This window comes from Alligator mississippiensis, chromosome 4 (assembly GCF_030867095.1).
Source record: "Alligator mississippiensis isolate rAllMis1 chromosome 4, rAllMis1, whole genome shotgun sequence".
Lineage (NCBI taxonomy): Eukaryota > Metazoa > Chordata > Crocodylia > Alligatoridae > Alligator > Alligator mississippiensis.
In genome coordinates this window covers 109,978,049-110,002,340 of record NC_081827.1, presented here as the reverse complement: position 1 = coordinate 110,002,340, position 24,292 = coordinate 109,978,049, and the positions used below count along the sequence as shown (strand labels likewise).

Genomic DNA, 24,292 nt, shown 5'->3' with positions numbered 1-24,292 from the left:
ATAGTAACTCCCGGCATGGTTGCCAGATTGTGGTACACAAAGGCATTTTGCTTGGCATGAATGCCTTGGGGAGGATGGTGAAGAAGGAGCCAGGGCCATGCTGTCAAAAGGATAGGTGCCCTCATGGCTCCCCCGCAGCCCACACCTGGCATACCAATATCTTACAAGTCAAGGTTGTAGGTGTTTTCGGCACTCAGCTCAAAAATGTTGCTGACCCCTGGTCTATTTGTTGTGGTCTTAACGCCTTCAGTACTCATACATTACAATGTAGGATTTTATTAAAAAGAAAATATACCATCAGTGATGGTTCATCACTGAAGAAAAATAGATATTAAAATCACCAGCTAAGCTTAAATACGATTATGATGAATCTCTTAGCCCAAAATTCATAGACACCCACATCCCCAACCCCACTTCCACCCCCAACTGCAAATGCCTATGTGGACAAGCTGTAGCTAGGGCTTTATGTTGGGGAATGTCTGCTGGAAAGTGAAGGATCAGTGAGACTTGGAAGGGCATGAAGTAGGTAAGAGGAGGTATAGAGGTAGTATGCTTCAGGGTAAAGATTTCAAAAAAGCTACACCTTGGCAGGGAACGTGATTTCCATGGGCTGAAAATATCCTTGCTTGCTGTGGAAACCCCCTGGCACAAACATGCTTCACCTTCTAGACAAGTTTCCTCTGTACTGGGGAATCTGTACCCTTCTGTGCAAGGGATTTGCCAGCACAGGAAAAAAACCCTCATCAGGAGTGAGCTTTCCAGCCACTGCTTATAAAAAGCAGGGTTAATGATCAGCCATTGAAGGCTTGGGACTAGCTGGATGGTGAAAGGACAGCGGCTCTTCCCGTGAAAATCTCTATGGATAGCAGGAAGCTGGACAGAGTAGGGGTTAGCAAAACTTTCAGGTGGAAGCTCAGCAGTGAAGCAGAAAGAGAGCAACAGGCATAAAAGTAGCTACCGAGATCAGATGCTTTATTAAAGTAATTAAATGCTCACTCTGCCATCTAATAAAGCTCCTTGTTCATTCTTTTAAGGAAGCAATGCTCGTCCTGGTGTTTTATACTATTGTCACATGATACTTTTCTACCTCAGAGGAACATAAAATTGAAACAATGAAGATGGGCAGGGAAGACCAGCAAGACAGTGAAGTGGGCAGCAAATGGCCACTCTCCTCTCACAGAAATTACTAGGTAATTCTAATGTGCCTCTGACAGCCACATAATGACTGCAAAAATCCGCTGGTTGTGACAGCAGAGATTGGCAGAAAATAATATCCCCAATCGTTCCTACAGCAAGGGCTCGCATCAATGCATGCTGATTTGTCAACACATTTTTTTTCACTGTCCTGCACAAAAGCTATAGTTTCTACATTTGATCCATTTTATTAATTTAGCCTCTTCTTTATCTCAAAGTTTCCTTACTCCAAGCCAATGCAATCCCTAGCGGGCTTTTGCTGCTCCGTAAGGAAGCTAAACACTGAAAACATAAACTGACTGAGCAGGTGTATTCATTTGCTAAAGTGTTAATATTAGATCAGAGATGCAAGGAGTTACCTCCCTATCTTCAAAGTGTTGAGGAATCAGATTACAGTAGGTGCTGGTGCCTGAAGCAAAGCTCAACAAAACTCCTGTATGACAGGAAAAGCAAGCCTAGGAGCTGTGAAAGAAAATTCTAAACACAGGATATGAAATGACTGAATAATAAGGTAAGTACTTCACACAGAATCCTTACAATTCCCCTTTCTGGAGCCTGGTAAGTCCTAAACTGTGCTCTACTTAGATCTTTATAGATTATGAAATATAACTATTCAAAGTAGAAGCTTCACAAACTATTCACAAGTGAAAAAGCTGACCTCTTTAACAGATTCTTTGCCTCCATATTCCTGGACAGGGACCGGGACATTTCCCCCACTAAGATTACAGAAGGACCCAGGGGAGGCACCACCATGCCTAGGGTCAGGGATGACCTAGTTAGGGAACTTCTAGAGGGGCTGGATGTGTTTAAATCAGTAGGTCTAGATGCTTTTCACCAGAGGGTGCTGAGGGAATTGGCAGGGGTCATAGCAGCTCTATGAGTGCTCATGGGGCACTGGCCAGGTACCAGAGGATTGGAAAAGGGCCAATGTGGTCCCCATTTACAAGAAGGGGAGAAAGGAGGACCCCGGCAACTATAGGCCGGTCAGTCTTACCTTGGTCTTTGGGAAGACCTTTGAGAAAATCATCAAGGAGCACATCTGCAAGGCCTAGCAGGGGAGGTAATGCTCAGAGGCAACCAACATGGGTTCATTGAGGGCAGGTCCTGCCTGACTAATTTGGTTTCCTTTTATAATCAGGTCACAAAGTCCCTGGACGAGGGCACTGAGGTGAATGTCATCATCCTGGACTTTAAGAAGGCATTTGACATGGCTTCCCACCACATTCTCTCAACAAAAACTAGGTGACTGCGGCATTGATGCCTACACAGTCAGATGGGTGGCAAATTGGCTAGATGGTCACACCCTGAGAGTGGTGGTGGATGGGTCACTTTCGACCTGGAGGGATGTGGGCAGTGGAGTCCCCCAGGGCTCGGTCCTGGGGCCTGCACTGTTCAACATCTTTATCAGCAATCTGGATGTGGGTGTGGAATGCACGCTGTTCAGATTCGCTGATGACACTAAGTTGTGGGGCAAGGTGGGCATGCTGGAGGGGAGGGACAGAATCCAGCTAGACTTAGACAGGTTGCAGAGGTGGGTGGATGAGAACAGCATGGAATTCAGTGCAGAAAAGTGCAAGGTGCTGCATCTAGGAAGAAGGAACCAGCAACACACCTATAGGCTTGGGAACACCCTTCTTGTCAACACGGTGGCAGAAAGGGATCTTGGAGTCATTGTTGACTCCAGGATGAACATGAGCCACCAATGCGAGGAAGCGGTCAGTAAGGCTAACTGCACCTTGTCATGTATCTACAGATGCATCAGAAGCAGGTCCAGGGAGGTGATCTTTCCTCTCTATGCGGCGCTAGTCAGGCCACAGTTGGAGTACTGCATCCAGTTCTGGGCACCGCACTTCAAGAGAGATGTGGCTAGCATTGAGAAGGTCCAGAGGAGGGCCAAGGGGCACGGGGCAGGCCCTATGAAGAGAGGCTGAAGGGCCTGAATCTATTCAGCCTCCACAAGAGAAGGCTGAGAGGGGATCTGGTGGCCATTTAGAAACTCACCAGGAGGGACCAGCGGGATTGGGGGAGGCTCTGTTCCGCCAGACACCACCCGGGGTTACTAGGAATAACGACCACAAATTGTTAGAGAGAAGGTTCAGGCTGGACATCAGGAGATATTACTTTACAGTCAGAGCTGCCAGGCTCTGAAATGGACTCCTGAGTGAAGTGGTGCTCTCTCCTACCATGGTGGGGGTCTTCAAGAGGAGGCTGGACAGATATTTGGCTGGGGTGTTATGACCCTGGCACTCGCTCCTGCTCGGGGCAGGGGGCTGGACCTAATGATCTGTTTAGGTCCCTTCTGACCCTAAGCACTATGAAACTAAGTATGGTAATAGCAATTCACAACCATTTGGTACTTAAAGCTAATAAAGTTTATCAATATTGAGACTAAAATAAAAAAAAAAACACATATTAAAGAACTGACCAAGTTAAAGCTCTGAGGAGAATGACCAAAAATCCCAAATTAACAGGAATACCTATGCTGACTATATTAAATCACCAGAACAGACTAGTCCCCTTCTGTGTCTCCTTCTCTTTCAATTTTCTACAGCATCTAATTTTCCTTGAAGAATGATTCTACCTGATTTTCTCATTGCTCCTATTTCTGCTATGTTCCCTTGTCACTTAACTTTTTATCCAGTCCCTGTCTCCCCTTTCTCTAACTGCCTCTCCCTTTACTAGCTTAACAGTGATTCTGGAAACCAGCGGTTCCTATGAATGGACCTTGTTACGTCAGCCCTATCAGAATCATAGAAAATTAGGGTTGAAAGGGACCCCAGGAGGTCATCTAGTCCAACCTCCTGATCAAGGCAGGACCAGCCACAGCTTTGTTTAGCCGGGTTGGGATGATGTCTTCTAATGTTCTAACTGTACAACAGTGTGTGGGGCCTTCTCACTGTCTTATATATACTATTAAGCAGGGATTTAAGAAGGCAAGTGGGGGTAGGAGGTAGCATGTTGGGGCTCAGTTTATTGACAGATTAAGTCTGTCATCACTGGAGCCGTCATTATCAATAGGTTAGTTATGCAGAGCATGGGAAGGAGAGAATTGAATTCCCATAAAGTTAGTAGCTACATATTCCCTAAACCAGTGGCACTCAGCTTTTTTGCCCAACAGGCTGGATGGGTGGTTCCCAGTCCATCCTCAGGCCAGATCCAGTCTGTGAGCTGAATCTGGTCATATGGAGGGGGCAGGTGCAGTTCAGCCCTGATCCTGAGATGAGCGGGGGGAGCTTAGCCCAACCCAACCTGGCTGCCCAGAGATCGGGGCTGCAGCACGATCCTAATCGGGCTATTTGGAGGAAGGGGACATAGCCCAGCCCCAATCTGGCTGTGTAAAGGGAAGGGGATATGGCCTGGATCTGAACTGCCATGTGAGGCTTGGGAATTTGGCAGCAGGGAAGGAGTGGCAGTATTAATTGCCACTGCTTCCCTGCTGCCAAATTTCCTGACTTGCGGGAAGCCCCATGAGCTGGATGCCTTAGCTTCATGAGCCAGATTTGGCCCATGGGCTGGGGGTTGAGCACCCTTGCACTAAACCCAGTCCCCTTCATGAGACACATGTCCTGACCTGACTGTCTTTTGATATGCCAAAACCCTCCCCTATGTGTGTTCTGCATCCAAAAGAAGAAGCTTGAGCTATTGTCTTCTAAAGGTCAACTTAAATGTGTGAGCTGTATTCTAGAAGAATGTTTTATAGAAATGTTCCTGCAAATTTATTTTCATCTGAGTCAAGTGAAAAGCTTGTGAATGAGAAAAACACTCCTTATGCCAGTCCCAAACTGATACATTTTTTTGTGTGTGTGTGTGTTTTTTAAAGGGCATCACCTAGATCGCCATTCCTTAAGAAAAGGAGGTATAGTACATGAATTAAGAAATGTGTGGACTCATATTTTTGTATTTAATTAAAAATGGGGAAACTAAAATTCCAATTTATTTTTAAAGATAGACTCTATTATACATAGAGAATTTTGACATATTTAAATCCAGAGATGCAGAGGTGTCATTTTTAAGATTTACTCTTCTACTTCATAAACCTATGACTACTAGAGGGAAATCTCAGAAAGCTGTGGCTCTGATGTGCAGTCTTGCAAAGTCACTGAAGGATGAAGGAGAGACATTCTACTTAATTTGGGGGAAAATACAACTTTTATGATCTAGTGCCATTTTATTCATGATAATTTTATATAATGTTTATGACATGTTAAATCACTTGGGTTATACATTGCTCTCTGTGGGCTCCTATACACATGCAGGGAGCCAGCTTCAATGCACTGGAAATCCAGTGCATTGGAGCAGACTTGATTGATCGAGTCTGCTGGAGCACGGAAATAAACAAGCTCCAGCAGACTCTGGTGTCACGTGTATTAGTGTCCCTGTGTCAAAAAATGGTGGCAGAGCACTTTGAACTAAATCTTGTTTGATGAGCTTTAGTTCAAAGCACCATGCCACCATTTTTCAACATGGGGGGACACTGATAAATGTGATGCTTGGGCGCTTTTAATTCAAAGCTCTCACTCGCTAATTAAAGTGCCCCCCCCCCACCTGTGCCTCCCAAAGCATGTGTAAAAATGCCTGTTTAAGCATTTGATGCTTGTTTCTCTCCCATGAAAACTATTGAGGCTGTTCCACTGGCTTGAATGGGAGGAGCATCAAGTCCTTGTGTAAGGCATAAATGAACCAAATCAGTGGTGCTCAACTTATGGCCCATGGGCCAGATCCAGCATCCAGAGCTGTTTTATCCACCCTGTGGGGCTTCCTAAGCATCTGGATATTTGGCAGTATGGGAGCTGTGGCAGTGTTAATTGCCATGGTTCCTACAGCCAAATGTATGGACCCATGGGGAGCCTTGCAACCCAGATGACATGGCCCCGTGCACAGGATTATGCTGGTGCGTGGCATCATGCAGCAGCCACATCTGGTACACAGGGTTGCTTTACAGATGGATCCAATGTGCAGGGTTGGGCTGGTGCATGGGGTCAGGCCAGGCCAGTACACCAAATCATACCTGCGGATCAACTCCAGGCAGGATCAGGCTCATGGGGTAACCCCATGTGTAGGATCCAGCCTGCAGACCAGCTTTGTGCCACTCATCCAGCCAATGGGGCCAGATGGGTTGAGAATCACTGAAATAGATAACAATTTTGTGCATGTTGAGGAAGAATGAAAAGCAGAAATTGGGATGAGGACTTAGAGAAGCACTGTTCAGCTGCAAATCTGAATCCCCATCTAACTCTGTTTCCAGATGGTATAAAGCATCAGAGGTTTGTACAATAACAAAAAAGATGGAAGCACCCACATTTTCCCCTTGGTCTAACACTGGAGCATTTAGGATAGGGAACTCCTGAAAGCTTCAAAAGATGCGTGTCCTACAATGCATGAATGAGGCCACATGCTCCCTCCTCAACTGTTATTTTCACCTCATTTTTCTTGGAGAGTATGCAACTTTAATTAAGTACACTTTGTTCTGGACAATGCTTGGTGTTGGATTCCAGTCAGCAGGCTAGCTATTGCCCTGCCTCAAATTTTCTGGGAAAGATTACAAAGAAGGTAACGGCAAGCTGCCATCAATTGTATCTCTGTTTCATCAACATCCTGGATTCCTCCCAGTCAGGATTCAGAATTGAATATGACATATAAACAGTGCTAGTTGCCCTGGAGGATGGGTAAATCAAGTTACATATTTTAGCTCTATTTTATTGTATGAACTAATGATGTATGCTTTTAAATATATTTTAAGAGGTTTATCTGTACTTATTTTATTGCGGTAGATAATTTGGGCCTGCATTTTTATACATGTCCAGATCAAATGCAAATGCTTCAATGCTTGGGACAATTATTGTTCCTCTTAAAATGACTGAATTTCACTGTGTGAACAAGATGATCAGGATTTGGCAAGAGAGACCATATTTTCCAAGGTATTTTGGTATCTAAAAACAAAGATAAGGTTCTGGTAGATTTGCAGAAACACCTTACAAATCTGGGGCTGTGGATGACTAGCATAGTAGAAACCATATTTTCATATCTACTAGACAGAAGAGGATGTAAATGTTCTGTACCTATTAACAAGCTAGTAGGCATAGTCCAGTAGCTTTAGCCTTGAATTAACCATTTGGATAAACTGAAAATGTGCCGTAGGACTTGTTTTGATTTTTTTTTTCGTTAAGGACGCTCTTTTCTCTGAAACAGAAATGGCAACAACTCAAACCCACTCTAATTTGATTAGACAGATTTTGCACACCACTGGACACTAGTTTCTTCTGAGCATAACATCGATGCAAACTGATTTATCTGGGAAAGGGTAGTCATGTCTTCAAATTTCTACATTGGCTTAGACTGTCAACTAACTCTCTCATTTTCTACTGACAAGGTACAACATTTTCTCTTAAAAAGCATGTGTTACTTTGATCAACAAAATCTTCTGTTGGGTAACCTGAAAGATGAGTGTCTTTCCCTTCAATGATTTAACCACATTAGTTGTCTGATCAGAATTTAGGCAAAATTTAGAATTCCAACCCCCTGTCCCCCCGCAAAATGCTACATAGCTGGAAACTCCATAGGAAGTGACTTTGGGGGTTTTTGATGGTTTTTTTTTTTTTTGGCGGGGGGTGTTGATTGTATTTACAAATCTGAGTTACTTGCCAAAATACAAATTACACTAACTATACTACTTTCTAAGAATAAATCAACTAGTGGTCTAGGTTAGTGGGTCTCAAACTTTTAGATTCGAGGCACCCCTTCAACCTTTTATGAATTGAGTGGCACCTAGTTTCAAAAACTAATTAATTGCAGCACTTGCATCCCTGCAAAGGGGCTGAACAGTAGAGCGGGGGAGCAGTTAGGCAGGGAGAGCCTGAGCCTGCCCTTATCTGCTTATCTCCTGATACCTCCTGTGGCACTCCTCAAAGGATCTCAAGGCACCCAAGGGTACCACAGAAGAACCCTGGCTGAGAATAACTAGTCTAGGTGGTTTAAGGATTTGGTAATAGAAAAGAGTCCTTTACCTCTAGGTCACGGGTTTTGCATGTTAATAATGAACAGAAGTAATAACAAAAAGTAGTTTAATAGCCTCCTCAAACTGTGTTGGGGTATCAAGGACCAGAATTACACATCACCAAAAAGCAGTTAGCTTTGACATTGATAGATCTTCTTTATAGATTTAAGCTGAGACCAAAAATTACACTATGTAAAATGGAATTAAATGTAAATTAAATTCCTCACTAAATATGGACCTTCCTAGACAACAAGGAGGTGCAGTATGAATAGTAGATTTCTGCCTCTCTCCCTGCCCAATCATCACAGAGCATTCAATTCTCTTCTAGTTAAAAAGAAAAACAAGCCAACAAAAATCCTTGTCCACATCATATGTATTGGGTGGTAAATTTTGGCTCTGTTCCTCACTTTGGTTCTCATTTGGCAGCATGAAGGCTCAGACTTGCAGCCAGTAAGGTGCTACACGGTGTAAATAATAATAACATAGCATGACTAACATGCTCTGTGAGAATGCAAACCTCCTGATCAATTTGAATGCACAGGAACAAAGGATGTGGGATTATCAGAGGCACAGGAAAATGTATTTCACCAAATTACAGATTGCTATAATTCCTGCTAGATTGATATCCTCACTGTAAACTGTTTGTGAGAAAATACCCTATAAATTTTTATGACTGTTTTGCACTTTTGAGCCAAAAGCTTCTCTGACACAAATTCCACTGCATACATGGAATTATTCCATGAATTAACTTGGCTCAGTCAGTTTTTCTCTAAAATCAGCTACCCCAGGAGTTTGACTAGATATGAATTTACTACTGCATTTCTTTTAATCTCCTTACAAGTACAGGGAAATTTCTCTCAACAGTCTATTCAGCTTACATTCAGTTCTTAATCTGTTTTTGTTTCCAGAGTCTGTGCACACATTTCTTTGCCAACACTTTGGATTCTTATCCCACATTGTCGATTACTGTCTTTTCAAATGTCTCGCTACAAAATAGGGTTGTTAGGGACTAAATCAGTAACTTGATGACAAGTAACTTAGTTTTGATTTTTGGTTCTTCTGTGCAGTGTTGTCTAGCTGGTGTAGGACTCCAGGGCAACTCTGACCCAGAATCATGGGATCCTATCCAGTCAGTGAGGATGCTATGATGCCCTATTAGGGAGGTGTTTTGTTAACAGAGGTAGTCTATCAGACTCATTAAAATACATTTAAATGTTAAATATGTACCTTCTGTATATCTTTTATGGCTGGCCAGGTAGTAGATAAATATTGTACGACACTTCAAAAGAACAGGGAATAAATTTGGCCAGACTCATTTCCAAAGTTCCTTCTCATAATAAAAAAGGTCCCACTGTTCCAAGCTGTAGGAGAGCTATTGCTGACTGCATACAGTAAGTGGCTGTTACAGCTGCTTAAACACTTATAACATTCCCAATGTCTAACTCAGTGCCAGGTGTTTTTACAAAGCAATAACTCAAATGTGAAAGGTGACTTCTAAAACCCAATCTATTATATAGATTTAATAGTGTTCAACGTTCAAAAATTACATTAATACAAAAAGCTGATGGCTAAGCACCCAAAAGTCAGAAGAAAATGACAAAGGTTATATGTTGACCCATTTTATGAACTTGTGTTTTCTTTTTAATTGACTGATTAAAAATATTCCAGATTATAATACCCTTTAAGTAGTATACTTTGAGTTTGGTTTGTTGTGCATTTTGCTTTTTTCATGTTACCCACTGAATATTTATCATGAGGATATCTTCAGCAAGGAAGCTACTAGATCCCTGATCGCAAGAAAACTTTGTTTAAAATATGCAAGTGAAGCATGTGCATAAATGTTAGGAAGAACAGGGTTGAAGAGCTGTCAAATGCACAAACTAAAAACAAGAAACAATTTTTGTATTGCTTTGCTGACTCCTTTCAGCTTGAGTAATCATAGGCTTTAATCATGATGATGATGACATATACAAAAATCTCTCAAAAATGCGATTTTTTTTTCAGGTTGGGTATATCCCTTAAACTGTTCTTCCATGCATAGCTATGAAGATATAATGTCTTAGCTAACCCAATAATGTTGTTTTTCAAATTGTACATTCATATACTTCATAACTATTGTAGATAGGTGCAGCTTCTTGCAATATGTTTCTGTTTTGGGTTTAAAAGCAGTTTTCATGATCATTATGTTTCTGGATGTAGTTCTTGATGGAGAAGTTCTTCTCCCTCTCAGATATGGCTTTTAATAACCGTCAGCACCTCTACACTATATATTTTTAAGTATAAATTGAAGAATCATATGTTACATAATTAAGGACAGTACTGTAAGGAGATATACTCAAGGGGCCAAAGACAAGGTTAGTCTAGGTAAGCTTAACGTTAGACTCTTTGGATATTTGATACTTAAACCCTTGTTCTGCAACAGCATCTACAACTGGACCTTCATACCCACGTGACTTGTATTAGCTTAAATTGCAGAATTGATGTACATTTCACCCATGAAAATACCTGCAGTCATGATTGTACATTCCCAGAAACTTCGAGCTAGCTCTTTTGCTCCCAAACATTCGATAGCTAATGTTAAGGTCAGCATTTTGCCCACTAATATTTCTGCAATTTCCCACTGATTTCCGGGCCTGATTATCTAAGTCAATGGTGTTCACATTCCTTTGGTATGTTTGAACATGAGGCGTTAAGTGCTTCAGACCATGCACCCAAATAGCAGTGGTTATTAAAAAAAAATCAAAAAAAAAATCGGCCTACATACTTCAAAGGAAAGCCCAGCCCTTCTCTCTAAAATAGGACAGAAGTCTTTTCCTTTTTATGTAATGTTTGGTATAAAGGTTTAAAAGCCTTTATTTAGCTGCTGCTTGCTTTGTGGTATACGATCTTTGTATACGATCTGAGACTCCTCAGGCACTAGCCTTGCTTTTAAACCGCCCTGTACTTTCTCTTGGGAAATGGGCTAGCTGCTGAAGTGAGCTCCAGCCCACGACAGCTTGTGCTATACATATCTTTAATTTAGTTTATCTGTAAGGTACAAATCTTCCCCAATGTTCCTGTAACAGCATTCGGCCTTCTCAGTTCTCTCTTTCAGGGACCCAGCCCCAGAAGAGTTCAAAATCCTGCCTCCATGTGATTACCTGATGCAGGGGTTTTCAACCTTTTTTCATAAGCGTACCCCCAGTGGCTCCCTTTTTAGTAAGTGTACTGCTGGGGAGGGATGGCGAGCGGCCAGACGCAGAGCGGGGAGGGGGATGGCAAGCAGCTGGTCACTGAGCGAGTTGGGGGCTGGTGGCAAGTGGCTGGATGCCAAGCAGGGGCATGGTGAGCAGCCGAGTGGTGGCAGCACAGTGTCCGTGTGGCCCTGCTCTTGACCTGTCCCTGCTCCTGTGAGGCAGCAGCATGGGGTGGCAGTTCTCCATCCCTGCCTCCCCCACCCCAGGTACTCCCCCAGACCTTTCAAAGTACCCCTGGCCTGTGGAGAGGGGTGAGCGGCAACCACCTGCAGGTGCCGCTGGTAGCGTTGGCAGTGCCTTTTTGCAAGGGATGCGCTGCCCCACTCAAGGGGTACACATGCACCCCCTACGCGCTGCCAATGACCCCATAGCAAAGGAACCTCAAGTCTGGACAAAGGTAGGAGGACAGCTAGGGGCTCCCTGAAGGACAGCTGTGCCTCTGTGGCCAAGTTGCAAGAGAAGATTCAGTTTGGAGGTGAAGGAAGACAGGCGCATGTGGGAATAAAGGAATAAACAGTCTTCAGAGGGAGAAAAGCGACCTATGTATGGGGAGGGGAGAAAGGCCAATGGTGAGTCTGGGCACTGGGCCCAAGCCTAACATGTCGGGAGGGCGGTAAGGCAGGAAAGGGCTGTAGTGGAGAGAGAGGAGGAAGGTGCGCGGAAAGGGAAGAGGATCAGTCAGTGAGGCTCCCTGGGGCAGCAGTGAGGGTCCGGGCCAGCCCTCCCGCGTAGGGCTAGCGAGACAGAGGGGAGCCCGTGCGCGGGGAGGGGCCTGGAACGCCGCGCGCCCCCCAGCCCCAGGCTGACGTGCGGCTGCGCCGTGACGTCAGGGTGTTCCCCGATGACGTTGCGCGGCTCATGCGCACTGGGCGCCACGGTCCTGCCGGGTGACGTCACGGGCGGGGAGTGACGTGCCGGTGGCGCGGGCCGCTAGGAGCAGGCTGGTTCGGGTGCCCCCTCCCCCTCCCGCTACGGGTCGCGGCTGGGGGCGGCCCGGCTCCCCTGTCCCCTCCCTCCCGCGCCCGGGCGCTCCGAGCCAAGATGGCGGCGCTGAGCAGCGGCAGCAGCGCCGAGGGGGCCTCGCTCTTCAACGGGGACATGGAGCCTGAGCCGTCGTCCGCCGGGCCCTGCTGCGCGGGGGGCAGCGCCGAGCCGCCTGTGCCCGAGGAGGTGAGGCCGGCCGAGGCCCCCAGCCCGCGTCTCTGAGGGGTCGCGCCCGGGCCTCCCACCGGGCAGCAGGTGGCCGTGCCCGGGGGGCCCGCGGTCCTGGGGCTGGGGCCGCCGGGAAGGGCGCGGCGGGGAAGTTGGGGTTGGGCATTAGGAGGAACTTTCTGTGAAGGAGGGGGGCAGAACACAGGTACGGGGGCTCGGGGGGGTGTATCTCCAGGCTTGGGGGGTTTTAAGTGTCAGAGCCTTGGGTGGGATGGTGAGCTTGGGGCTGATCTGGCTTTGAGCAGGGGTTGGGGTCAGTGAGGCCCCTTCCAGCCTCAGTTTCTACGTTTCCGTGGGAGTGCTCGGGTGGGGGCACACAAGACCTTGGTCCCCGTGTCTTGCTGCCCCCAGACAAGCTGCTTGGGTGAGCAGGCCTCTTGTGGGCTGAGGGAGCAGAGGGAGTATCCGAAATCCTGGATTGAAGCGTCTGAGGTGGAGGATGCTCACCTGGAGTATCTGGGGGCATCTGCACCCCAAGACCTCTGGGCTTGGGCCTGCACATAGGATGCCTGCCTGCCAATTGTTTTGGGAGTATCTGAAGTCCCAGGGGGATAGGTCTGGGATGGCGCGTGTCGTGTCGCTGGTTGTAGCGCCGGACATGGGGTTCGGACTGATGGAGCTCAGCCTGCTCAGTCGACAGTTTTTGGAACGATTGAGTTCTGCTTAAATTGATATGGTTTGGCTGATTTGACCTAGAACAGGAAACATGGTTAGAAAGAAGTGCACTGGGCTGGTGGGCAGGACACTTGCATTCTCTTTCCTGGTTCCTGCATCTTTCTTTTCATGGTTTCACAGCCTGGGAAGAAAGAAAGGAGATGCTATACACCTGGCTGGCAGGGTGATACTTAAATTGTTGCTGTCAGTAAAACATTGGGAGAAGCTGGGGTTGCAGGCAGCGTAGAAAGGCAGAGTGCTTGGGTCTAAATTTCCTACCGCTGCCACAGCAAGTGGCCTGGTGTCACATGCATGGTCTGTTGTACAGCTGGGTTTAGAGTCCATAAATCCTGATCCTAGTCTAGTGCTTTTAATCAGTTAAAAAAATAACAGTGGGGGTGTTTGGGGAAGTTAAGATATATCCAGGTGAAGCCTCTTATTCAGGTCTAAACTACTTGTTGCCTTCATAACCGGAGTTAAATATTGTTTAACTTGTGAACATTCACTTCCCACCTGTATTTAATTTGTCTTCCTTTTCCTATGTTCTCAGTAAGTACATGCCTTGGTAAAACGTCAAAAGTTTCTGTATGTGAGGAGCCTGGTTGCCGGAGTCTAGTGGGGACCCATGTATTTGGCAGATTAACTCCACACCCTCCCCATGTGTCACTTGGATCCCTTTCCCCTGCCCAATGTGCTGCTTAGCTTCCTGGTCCCTGCCTGTCCACCACAGTTCTGCCTGTCCCCTCCCTTATCTGCCACCTGCCACGCGCAGAGGCTGCCTGTGCCACTCCTGGAATGTGTGCTGCAGGTTGGCCACCCATGCCTAAATCACTGTAGTACAGTCTAATGACTTTACTTCTAGTCCTGAACTATTTAATACAGATTTACTTTGTTAGTCAGTTGCCATATTTCTTCCCGTAAAACACTTCAGTATTTATTTAGAATACCTTCTATCCAGAAATATCAGTATTTCACTGATATAGGTTATGTATCATACAGCCTTAGGTACTATGTTTTTACAGTATGCTGTACAGAGATGAGAACTGAGATATATAGAATGGGTCTCTGGCAGGGCTGGGGTTGCAACCTCAATCCCTTGTCTGTCAGTTTTTTTCTTCCAAGTCAAATCTCTTCATGCATCCTCTTATCACTTTTGTCTAACTCGTTTTAATAGCATTATTTTTTGTAGTAGACCATAGAGTAATTTCTGTAGTTGAAACTTTGCTAATGGCATGGTTAAAATTGAGACTTTATTCCATACAAGATAAGAGGTTATAAAGTATAGTTTGAGTACTGAATACCATAAAAGTTGTGAAAATAGTAAAGCTCTCATAAGTGACTCATAGCAGCTTTAATCTGTTTGTGTTTTTGAATAATATGAGGAGGAAAAATAGTAATCATAAAATATAGAGATAAATATTACAACTATTTGCTGGTAACTGCTCTTGGACCTCTTTGCTTTAGGTTAGAGAATGGCTAGCGTAGTAGAAACCAGATTTTCATATCTAATAGACTGAAGAGGATGTAAATATTCTTCTGTACCTAGGCTTTAAGAGAATAAGAGTTTTAAAAAGTAACTAAACAAACATTATAATTATGGCCAATGTTTCCTCATAATAAATGTACTTAATTTAGCTCAGGTTATGTCTTGGTTTTAAAAAATATTTGTTTTCCACTTGACCACATTCATCCAAAAGTTGTAATATTGTAATTTAACCAAGAACATATACTGTTTTTGTTTGTGCTTTGCACACATCCTTTACAGTGGCTTGGTGCACTATGGGATAGGAAACTATTCTCTTCCTTCTCAAACTGTCTGCTATGCAGAAGGATAGTTAGTAGCCTCGTGCTTCTGTTGAGCTCCCCATCAAATAATTTCACTACAAAAATCTTTTTCTCTTAAAGACGATGAAGGTTTCAATTGTAAGTTCTTGCGTAGAGCCCTATCAAAAAAGTACAACTTCATTTGCTAGTCTCTACATGTTGAATGGCTTCAGGAAAAAAGTGAAGGTCATCTCTTGTCCCTTTAAGGATCAAATCTGGACTTTCTGAAATGGTACAGAAAATCTAGCTTTTTTGTAAAGTCTTCTCCTTCTACAGTTTTATAATTTGCCAGCATCTTTTGCCTACCTGTCATATTATAGGTAGGGAAAAGAATTTGACTCTCATAAATTTGTAAAGTGAATCTTTCAGTTTTTTTTATTTTAGCATAGTAGGTAATCTGGAGCAAAAGCATAATACTTTATTATGAGACCATTGGTTAAAGTTGCAGTAATCTATTTCCCAAATTTTAAGACTTGGGATTTTGAGAACAAAATTATGCCTATGTTACTGTTAAGTCTGAAGACAACTTGAAGTTGTTGCTTTTGATTTTTGGTTCTGTAGCCATAATTGTTGGGATAAAAACTGCTTTCATAATGAAGTGTTGTGTATATAGTACTTTGATAAAGTAAAGTATTTTTATAAAACAAAGTATGTAGAAGATAAACTGTAGAGAGAATAGCTAATGGCTAGTGTCTCTCTAATCTGAACCATAGTGCAGGTTTAACTCTTGTTACAGAGCTATATACATACACTGAAAAATAGTTGTGTGCTTATGAAATATGCACTTCCTAGAGACAGGGAGCTGATGATCCTGGAGGCAAGTGCATTTAGGGGAGATTAGGTTAAAAAAAAAACAAGAGTTGTTGGCAATGGGAGGAAAAGTAGAAATGACTAAACTCTGGGGTAAGCTTTTGGACTATAGAATTTTTAATTTAGTTTGCTTCACTGCAGGATGGTTTCTTTGGGCAAGGGATCATTTGATATAGTGAAGTGTGTCAGGGGTTGCCTATGTGAGGTACTTGGAGTGCATGGCAGCTGGGATTAAAGGCTTCATACCTTTCATTGTGGCTTATTTGCATAATTATTTAAATAATTCAAATCGGATCCCCTGTGCTTAGGATCAAATTCTAAAGTGCATTGTGCTGTTTGAGAGAGAGACTTTTGACTTTTTAAAAACCTTTCTTAAAAAAAACCAAACCAAAACCAAAAAAAACCCAGAAGGTGAAAGTGAAAGAGCAGAAGTGTGTGCCTTTCCCTCCTTCACCCCCAGGGCTGAGTGTGAACCACTTGTCAGTAACAGAAATGCATGTGTCACCAGAGATTGAAACCCCCTCCCCTAGCTGTCTGTCTGTCTTCTACCTTGAATACTTCCCCTTGAGGGTCCAGTGCAACACAAACTACTTCACATTTTTGCAAGGTGGTGTCCATCTCAAATGTAACATGCACCTAGACCAGGAAATAAAAGACTTGTAGGGCATCACTGAAGCCAGCCCCTGCAAGCTTGTTTCTGCAGCTCTTCAGGGTCATCTTGGCTTGGTCCAGCAGGAATTTGGCCAGGCAGATCATGCTCCTTTTGGCTTCTTGGTGCAGGATAGAGAAATCATATGCCATCTGGGAGAGGTCCAAGTCCAGTGCACCGAAGAGGGTGCTGTTGACAGCAAATAGTGGCCAGAACAGACGGCAGTCCAGGAAAGCATGGAAGAGAGTTTCCTCCGCCACCTCCATGAAGAAAGGGCAGGCTACTGACGCCACCAGGTAAAAGTGGTGGATAAAGGTGCCTGTTGTTAGGACCCTGTGCAGCAGCTGCCACTGGAGGGTCTCCAGTTCACTTGGTGAGAGAATTGAAATGAGAGGCTTAGGAATTCCCCAAAAGAGACCCAGAGCTGCTGGACTCAATGGTTGGGCATGATAAATTCTACCCATGTCTAATTCATACATGCATAGAAACTTTAAAATAGCATACAAATGAGGAAATAAATCCAGGAAAGAAACTCTTTTTGTGACCTCAATAACAAATAAGTAGTGTGACTGTGAGGTGATACAGACAGTCTAAAAAAAACCCCATTACCCTGTATTTTGGTAATACCTAGAAGACTTATTATGCTAGGCACCGTGGAAACACAGAACAAAAACCAATCCCCAGTTGTGAGGTTATAGTTCATGTAAATGTGCCTTGGAAGGCTACAGAGATTTAAATAATTTTTGCATTTCATTGCTCATGTCATTTGGAGTATATCTTATTTTGGTTCTTAACAGGGTTTCACTCCTGTTCACGTACTATATATGATGTGTGTTGTATGCGACCATAAATGTGCCTAACATTTAAATAGGATGTTATACTTTAACTTAAGTTCAGCATGTAAAATATATTTGCTGAGGAGGAGGAGCAATTGGAACACAGCCTGGAAATACTTTTAGACATTAGCAGGTATATTCTTGTATTGGGTGTTTCAAAAGGATTTCTTGCTACTTACAGTAGATTTGTTAGGTCTGTTACTTTAACAGCTTGTTGTGTTACCAGAAACTTGCTTTGCAAAAGTTTTGGCATCTCAGCAGGTTTATATACTTTTATATAATGTAAATTAGGTGGATAAAAGGCTTAGGTATCAGTGTTTTGACTGTGAGAGTTGACATTGGATACTTTGCGTTTTCTAATACCTGGAGCTATTTCCACTCTCATTTCTTTGTACTTCTGTTAAACACAGGAATTCTCAAAAATGCTTATCTAAGAAACTAGCTAAGTATTCTTATTGGGGAAGGGGGGAGGAAGAATGCAGATTTCAGACTTGTTTTAAAACCATTCCTAGAGTGTCTTTTTTGGACACTTGGTTTCATAGGAAAATTGAAGTATTTTTGGTTTTGTTTCCTTTTGGAGAAGGAATAAACTCTAAATTTATGTCATTCTTCATGAAATGAAATATCCAGGTTCTCTCCAGCCTTAGTGATAAGATAACTTGAATTGAGTGAAAATTTAGCTTGTACTACTTCTGCTTGAGATAAATGTTTTTCACTTTTGAAACATTTTCCTGCCACATATAAGTTTACATAATAATATTTTTTGATTGAGAGAATTATTTCTTCTAGTGAGAGATAATGGTGCTGTAGTAGATGCCTTCTTAATAACAGTATTCTACTATGGTGTTGATCTTTACTACTCTTGTTTGCATCAGTCTAATTTCAAGACTAGACACCAGCATTGAAACTGTCTCCTTATTACCACTGACTGTTCATTAAAGCTGTTGTTCAGCTATAACTCCCTGCAGACTTCAGGCTATTTTGAATCCCCTCCAGTATATTAGACCAAGGGTGTCAAAGATATGAACTGTGAAGGGTTCCCAGAGGAGGTAGGAATTTGAGGTTGGGGCTGCCACTGGGTTGTCCTCTAAGAAGCACCACAGTCTGAATGCAACCCATGGGCCCAGGTGAGGTTGATACCCATGTATTCTTAAGCATAATGGCACGTTGCAATACTCTTCCTCTATGGGAGGTTGTTTCAGGGTTTTGCTAGTTGTCTGCAGGAGTCAGGAAGAATTTTTTCCCTTCTTGAATGCTTTATAGCATGGCTGTTCAACGTCTGAGTAGCTAAAGGCCACATGAAGAAGCTAGAGGCTTCTCTAGTGAATTCTAGCCTCTCTAGCCACTTCTGAGTAGCTAGAGACTGCATGGGCCACATGTAACCTGGGCAAGTGATTTGTGGACCACCTGCTACACTGCGATGCCCCCCTTCACCACACTGCACAGACTGCTGATGCCCTACTCTTCCTCCATGTTCTTTCCTACATGGATGTGCCATACTATGCAGGTCACGCACACACTCTCTCTCTCATTCTGGCATGTATGACAGTAGCAGGACATTAACAGTGCCCTGGTTTGCCTGTTTTTTTACCTGTTGACCATGGTAGGATGTGTTTTGCTTTGTAACATGCTTTATGATGCAAGCAGAGTTTCTGCGGATAACTTTTAGGACTCTGAGTCTGTCATTGCCTGCCAGCGGAGAGGACTGGGCTTGATCATTATGGAGCTCCCTTTCAATCGCATGCTTTTATATAGTGTCTTCATTCAGTCTCTGGCACACTTCCAAGGTCCAGCTTTGTTACTTTTCACAGAAGTGGGCCTATGTATCTGTTATTCCTGTGCCCTCAGATGTGTTGTTGACTTTTCCAGAGCCCTAGCTTGTGGCTGCTGTGGATTTATAGTTCATTCTTTATGACATGATAATTGAAGCATAGACATGCAGACATAAGTGTTCCTGAACACAATGCTTTATTTTAGCTGGCACAAGAAACAGCAGATCTAGACAAAATCCTAAACACACCAATATGTGTATTTTCCTGCTTCAGTTTTTTGTCCTTCCTGCTCTTGACTTTAGATATAGAAGTCAGAGCCCATTAAGGAGTCCAGGTTTCCACCTCCTGCTTACAGCTTTCCTTTCATAATATAGAGTCTGTATATCTCTTGTGCAAACAGTTTCCTTCTGTCATGGCTGATCCCACAGTTAAATGGGCCCTCCTTACTTTTTTTTAGTATGGCCTTGTCTCTCTCTCCACTAAGCTTAACGATATCTGAGAGCTCCCTTCCTAACTCTCCACTCATCATTGTTGTTCCCCGCCCCCTCGCTCCCAGGCTGTATCAGTACTTGTCGTTTTGGTTTGGTTTGCGTGTGAGAGAATTCAAATTCAACCCTAGTAGATAAGCTGGCATTGCAGTCACTGTTGCATCTTCAAAATCATAGGCTTTTGTTTGAAAAAATAAGCAAAGTAGTTTTTACAGGTTTTTGGTGAAAGTTGACTATTTTGATGGTTGTTTGAGGATATTCCTTAAGAAAATGCATTGTGATTAGGTAGTTGATACCCTTTGTTAGAGAAGAGCTGTTTGCTTAGTGTCCTTCATGCCTATAGAGCCTACTAGAGATGTACTATAGCGGTCTTTAACATATCCAACAGCACCTAGTAAGCAGATACATTCACTAACAAAGGAAATTGTACGTACGGTCAATAGTGGTGCATAGTTTGATTATTAGTGATTCCTTAGAACAAGAATTTAACATCTGGAAAAGGTTCTATGGATTATAGTTCAAGTACAACATTTTGAAACCCTTGAACACAGTTATCAGTAAGTTAAATTTAAAACTGTTCTGTTAGAGTTACCTGTTTTCTGCAAGTTTATTTTTAAAGTATTTAAATGGTTGCATTGGCACACTGGTTGGGAAACACTGATCTAAGGCACAAAATTGTGCCATCAGAAATGAACAGGTGTGCCACAGAACTCTGCCATGGCAGTGAGCTACAATAGTTCTGATGATGGGGAATGCCTTAACAGGTGTGCTGTGGAAAATAGTTATTAATGTAAGTGTGCCTTGGGTTGGAAAAGGTTGGGAAACACTGCATTAGATGATGGGCTTAATGACTTTTTGTTTTTTCTGGTAACTTGATATAAAATATTCCCTGTATATGACAAGTTTTTAGGCATGTCAGAAGTTAGACTAATAAACCTAATTTTCCTATTCTGTTCCATAAACTCCTTCTCTAACTATGTTTGAAAAACTCTGCAAAATCAACATTTAGGTATAATAAGCACTTGATTCATTTTCCACAATGTTTGCAGTGATTCTGTTGTATTTTTTACTTTTATGACTGCTGGAATTTTTGAAAAGGTTAAGAGGGGTCATGTGTTGGAGGTTTGGGATGGGCACATACTGTTGCTTTTCTGATTGTTGTAGAAATTTACAGAGATATAAGTTTTTTTTTCTTCCAGATTTAACTTGTTTTTTTTAACTTAATCAGCTGTTGGGGATCACTTGGATCTGTGCATCCATCTTTTAGGTTGAATCAAATTATAACCTGATACAGCTTTCAACATGGGTTATCTTCCAGAAAGTGATAGTTTCAATAAAAAAAAAATGATAATGCTTGCAAATCTCTGTAAAACTGAAAAAAAAAAAATTCTTCTGCTTGTTTATCTTAACATTGTTTTGAAGCATAGTATAAGTTACTGTATTCTGCAGCCTAGCATTTGGGTAGCTGCAAGATTTGTTTTTTCTACCAAATTCTCTATACTAATAGATTTCCAGTTTGCTTAGGCAAACATGTAATTGGCTCAGACAAACAAAACACCCCCATCCCTCCTACCTTAGTTAAAATGGGCACCCCCCCCATTGCTTTTCTTTTTCAGTTTCTCCAAATTAAATGGTCCTTTGCACCCTTTAAGGATGACTAGAGTGCGTTACAGCAAACTGGAAAACATTATTATTTTCCAAAATAATTTTTTTCTGTCCCTTCCTCCCTCTCCAGGCAGGTTGCAAATACTTAACAATTTAAAAACAGCATGTAGTCTCCACTAAATGTTAATTAACTACCCTTGTTGCTTTTGTACTCTTGTAGACAGTGTGGTCCAGTAGAAAAATCTGGGATTGGAAGTTGGGAGACTGGAGTTCTGTTAAGTTTTGCCTTTTCTGCAGTCATGAATAATTCACTTCGCTTTGTCAGTTCACTTACCTCTAAAAAGGGGGTAATCGCTGTTTTGTTATTGTGCTTTGAGATTTATGGAATGACAATCTGTAGAAAGAAAGAAAACAGAGTATATAAAACCTAAGTAGTCTTAATTGGAAGTGTCAAATATTTCTTAGCTAAGAATGAAAAATGATAAATGAATCACTCCACTTGATTTTGCTTTTTTTCCCTTCCCTTTCCTGCTGAAATCTTTAGGCCAGAATATACTCACAAAACACAATAATAGTTTGTGTGGGGTACCCTTTGAGGGCTGAACGGATTAGATCAGTGGCTTCTGACCTTTTTAGACTCAAGGCACCCCTCTAACTTTTCTCAATTTAGTAACATCCTATTTCAAGACTAATTCATTTCTTCCATTGCTTACCTTCTTGAACCCCACAGCACCATTAAAAGAATCTTGTGGAATGGCAGGGCAGGCTGCGGCAGACTGGGCACCCCTGAGAACATGGTAATGGTGGTGCATGGTGCTCAGTGCTGGAAGGGGCTGGTTGGCAGAGCAGATTGGGGGGAGGGTCATTAGACCCCTGAATGGGGCAGCTGCCCCTGCAGGAGGTAGAAGAGGGGTGACAGTGGCTGCTGGTGCAGAGGCTGGTGTCAAGTGAAGGTGGGTAGGGGCAGGAGGCTTCTGAGCCCTGCCCTTTCCTTGCCTGCCCCCTCCCTGCCCATAGTCTGTACCTGTCTGTGATACGTGTGGCTCCTACCGTAGCCGCTGCTCTTCTAGAGACTTGAATGATGGATTATTCCCCTCCCAGAGTATTGGAAGAATAGGAGAAGAAACTAGGATGGAAAAAAATACTGGTCTGCAGTATCTTTCTGCCTGCCCGCAGCAGAGCATGGCACTTGGAGTACATGGGCTTTGATGCAGAGCCTGTTGGAGGGATGGAGCACAGTTGTTCCCCTGCTCCTCCCATGCTCCTGGAGCTGGTGGGAGGGGCTGTGGGGAGTGCTGCTGGGACACTGGCAGGTGTAAACATGGGCAGATTTAGGATTTTGAAAAGAGGGGTGCAGATGGTATAGTGCATCATGACGTTGTATAACAGTGCATATTTTTATAAAGCTAAACTACAAGCTTTAGTAATAAGCCAGTGGCCTAGAGCTATATTATTCAGTTAAAGGTCAGAATAAAAACAAATATAAAAATACTAGTACAGTGGAGTTGCATCATACACGCATTTAACTTACGTTAATTCAACTATACGTGCTCAGCAAAAAAAAAAAAAGAGAGAGAAATAACAATTTAAATAGTGCGGGCAAGTCCGCCTGCCATTCCACTCAATGAGCGTATACGCTGGAGTGAGCGTGAGATGGGAGACGTGAATCTGCTGTTCCCTCAGTCAGTCTCAGTTCCCGCGTGCCTCTCATAGTGTGAGCATCTCATCGGACTGTGTGTGATTTTGAGTATACGCAATTGTCGCCTTACGCACCGACTTTAGAACCTAACCCCCGCGTAAGATGCGACTCCACTGTATATACATTCATTTGCTATATCACTTATTATGTATGAAAAACCCAACATACTAGGCAAAAAAAAAAAAAAATGTTTTCATTGGTTCTGCAGTCATTAGAATTAAACAGACCTGACTTTTCAGATTTGTGAAACAAAATCTAGCCTTCTTGACCATCTTGACAGTGCATCCAGTGCTTCACTGAAAATTCCCCTCCCCACCCCAAACACCTAAGATAATGTTTTTAGCTAGAGTAAAAAACAGTTTGCAGGGCTGTGAAATAGGAGCTTCATTGCCAGGAGCAGCTAACAGATCAAAATGCAGAAAAAAGGCTAGTTTGTTTAGTGGAACATCAGGACCATTTAAAAGAAGAAAAGGTCATCAAGACCTGTGAAATAAAGAATTTAGAAGGAATTGGGTAGATTATAAACCTTGAGGTCAATTGGCTCAGTCACTGCTGCCTAGGGATGTAAATATTGATTAATTAAGTACCCATTTAAACTCCCCTAATGTTATTGGTTAAATGGTTAACTGATGCTATGTATCTACTGGGGGCTGGCCCCTGCCTGTACTCACTTGTTCTCTAGCCTGCAGCAGCAGGCTGGGAAAGCCCCTTGCCTGCTGCTGCCATCACAGTTTTATGAGGCTGTGGTAGGGCTTGCTGCTGCTGCTTCCTGCAGCTAGCCCCAGCCCTGAGTGCTGGCAGCAGCAGTAGGCTGGGAAAGCACCTTGCCCACTGCTGCTGTTTTTGGGGGCTAGTGCTGCAAGTGGCTGCACCAGGGGCTGCAGAGCCGCAGCTTGGCTTATTGCTGGCAGCAGATGCAGGCATGCCTCTGGCTGTATGACAGAAAAGTCATGAGGGCCCTGATTCTTCTTGTAGCAGTTCAGCCCTGACCCCTTCTCTGCCATGTGCCCTGAGGTGCAGCTGCTTGACAGCTCCCTACTGTGAGTGGCTTGGGCTCGGTGGTGTGTGGCAGGGGTCTGCCTGGAGCCTAGGCTGGCCATGGGAGGTAATAGGGAGGCTACAAGCAGCTGCATCGGGGTCTGCAGAGCCCTGGCCTGGCTCATTCCCAGCAGTCTGTGCATGCATGCCTTGAGGCAGGTGGCAGGAAAGAGGCCAGGGTTGCACTGCAGCAAGAAGGATTGAGCCCCTAGAGACTCCCCTGATGCTTCCCCATCATACTATGTACTAGTTTCCCCCTGCCCTTCTGTTCCTTCTCACTC

The 24,292-nt window shown here is 43.5% G+C and overlaps 1 protein-coding gene across 3 annotated transcripts in view; it reads left to right on the top strand.

Moving 5' to 3' along the window:
- The window catches only part of BRAF (B-Raf proto-oncogene, serine/threonine kinase), a 161,321-nt gene that overhangs the window by 6,388 nt on the left and 130,641 nt on the right, over positions 1-24,292 (top strand). The window contains exon 1 of one of the 3 annotated variants that reach the window (XM_019489346.2): positions 12,310-12,594. The exons of 1 other annotated variant lie outside the window; for it this stretch is intronic. In XM_019489346.2, the coding sequence (XP_019344891.1) occupies positions 12,466-12,594 (129 nt within the window). In that variant the 5' untranslated portion in view covers positions 12,310-12,465. Of the gene's footprint in view, positions 1-12,309; positions 12,595-24,292 lie in introns of those variants that run through there. One more of the 3 variants, XM_014608758.3, reaches the window with a different exon arrangement.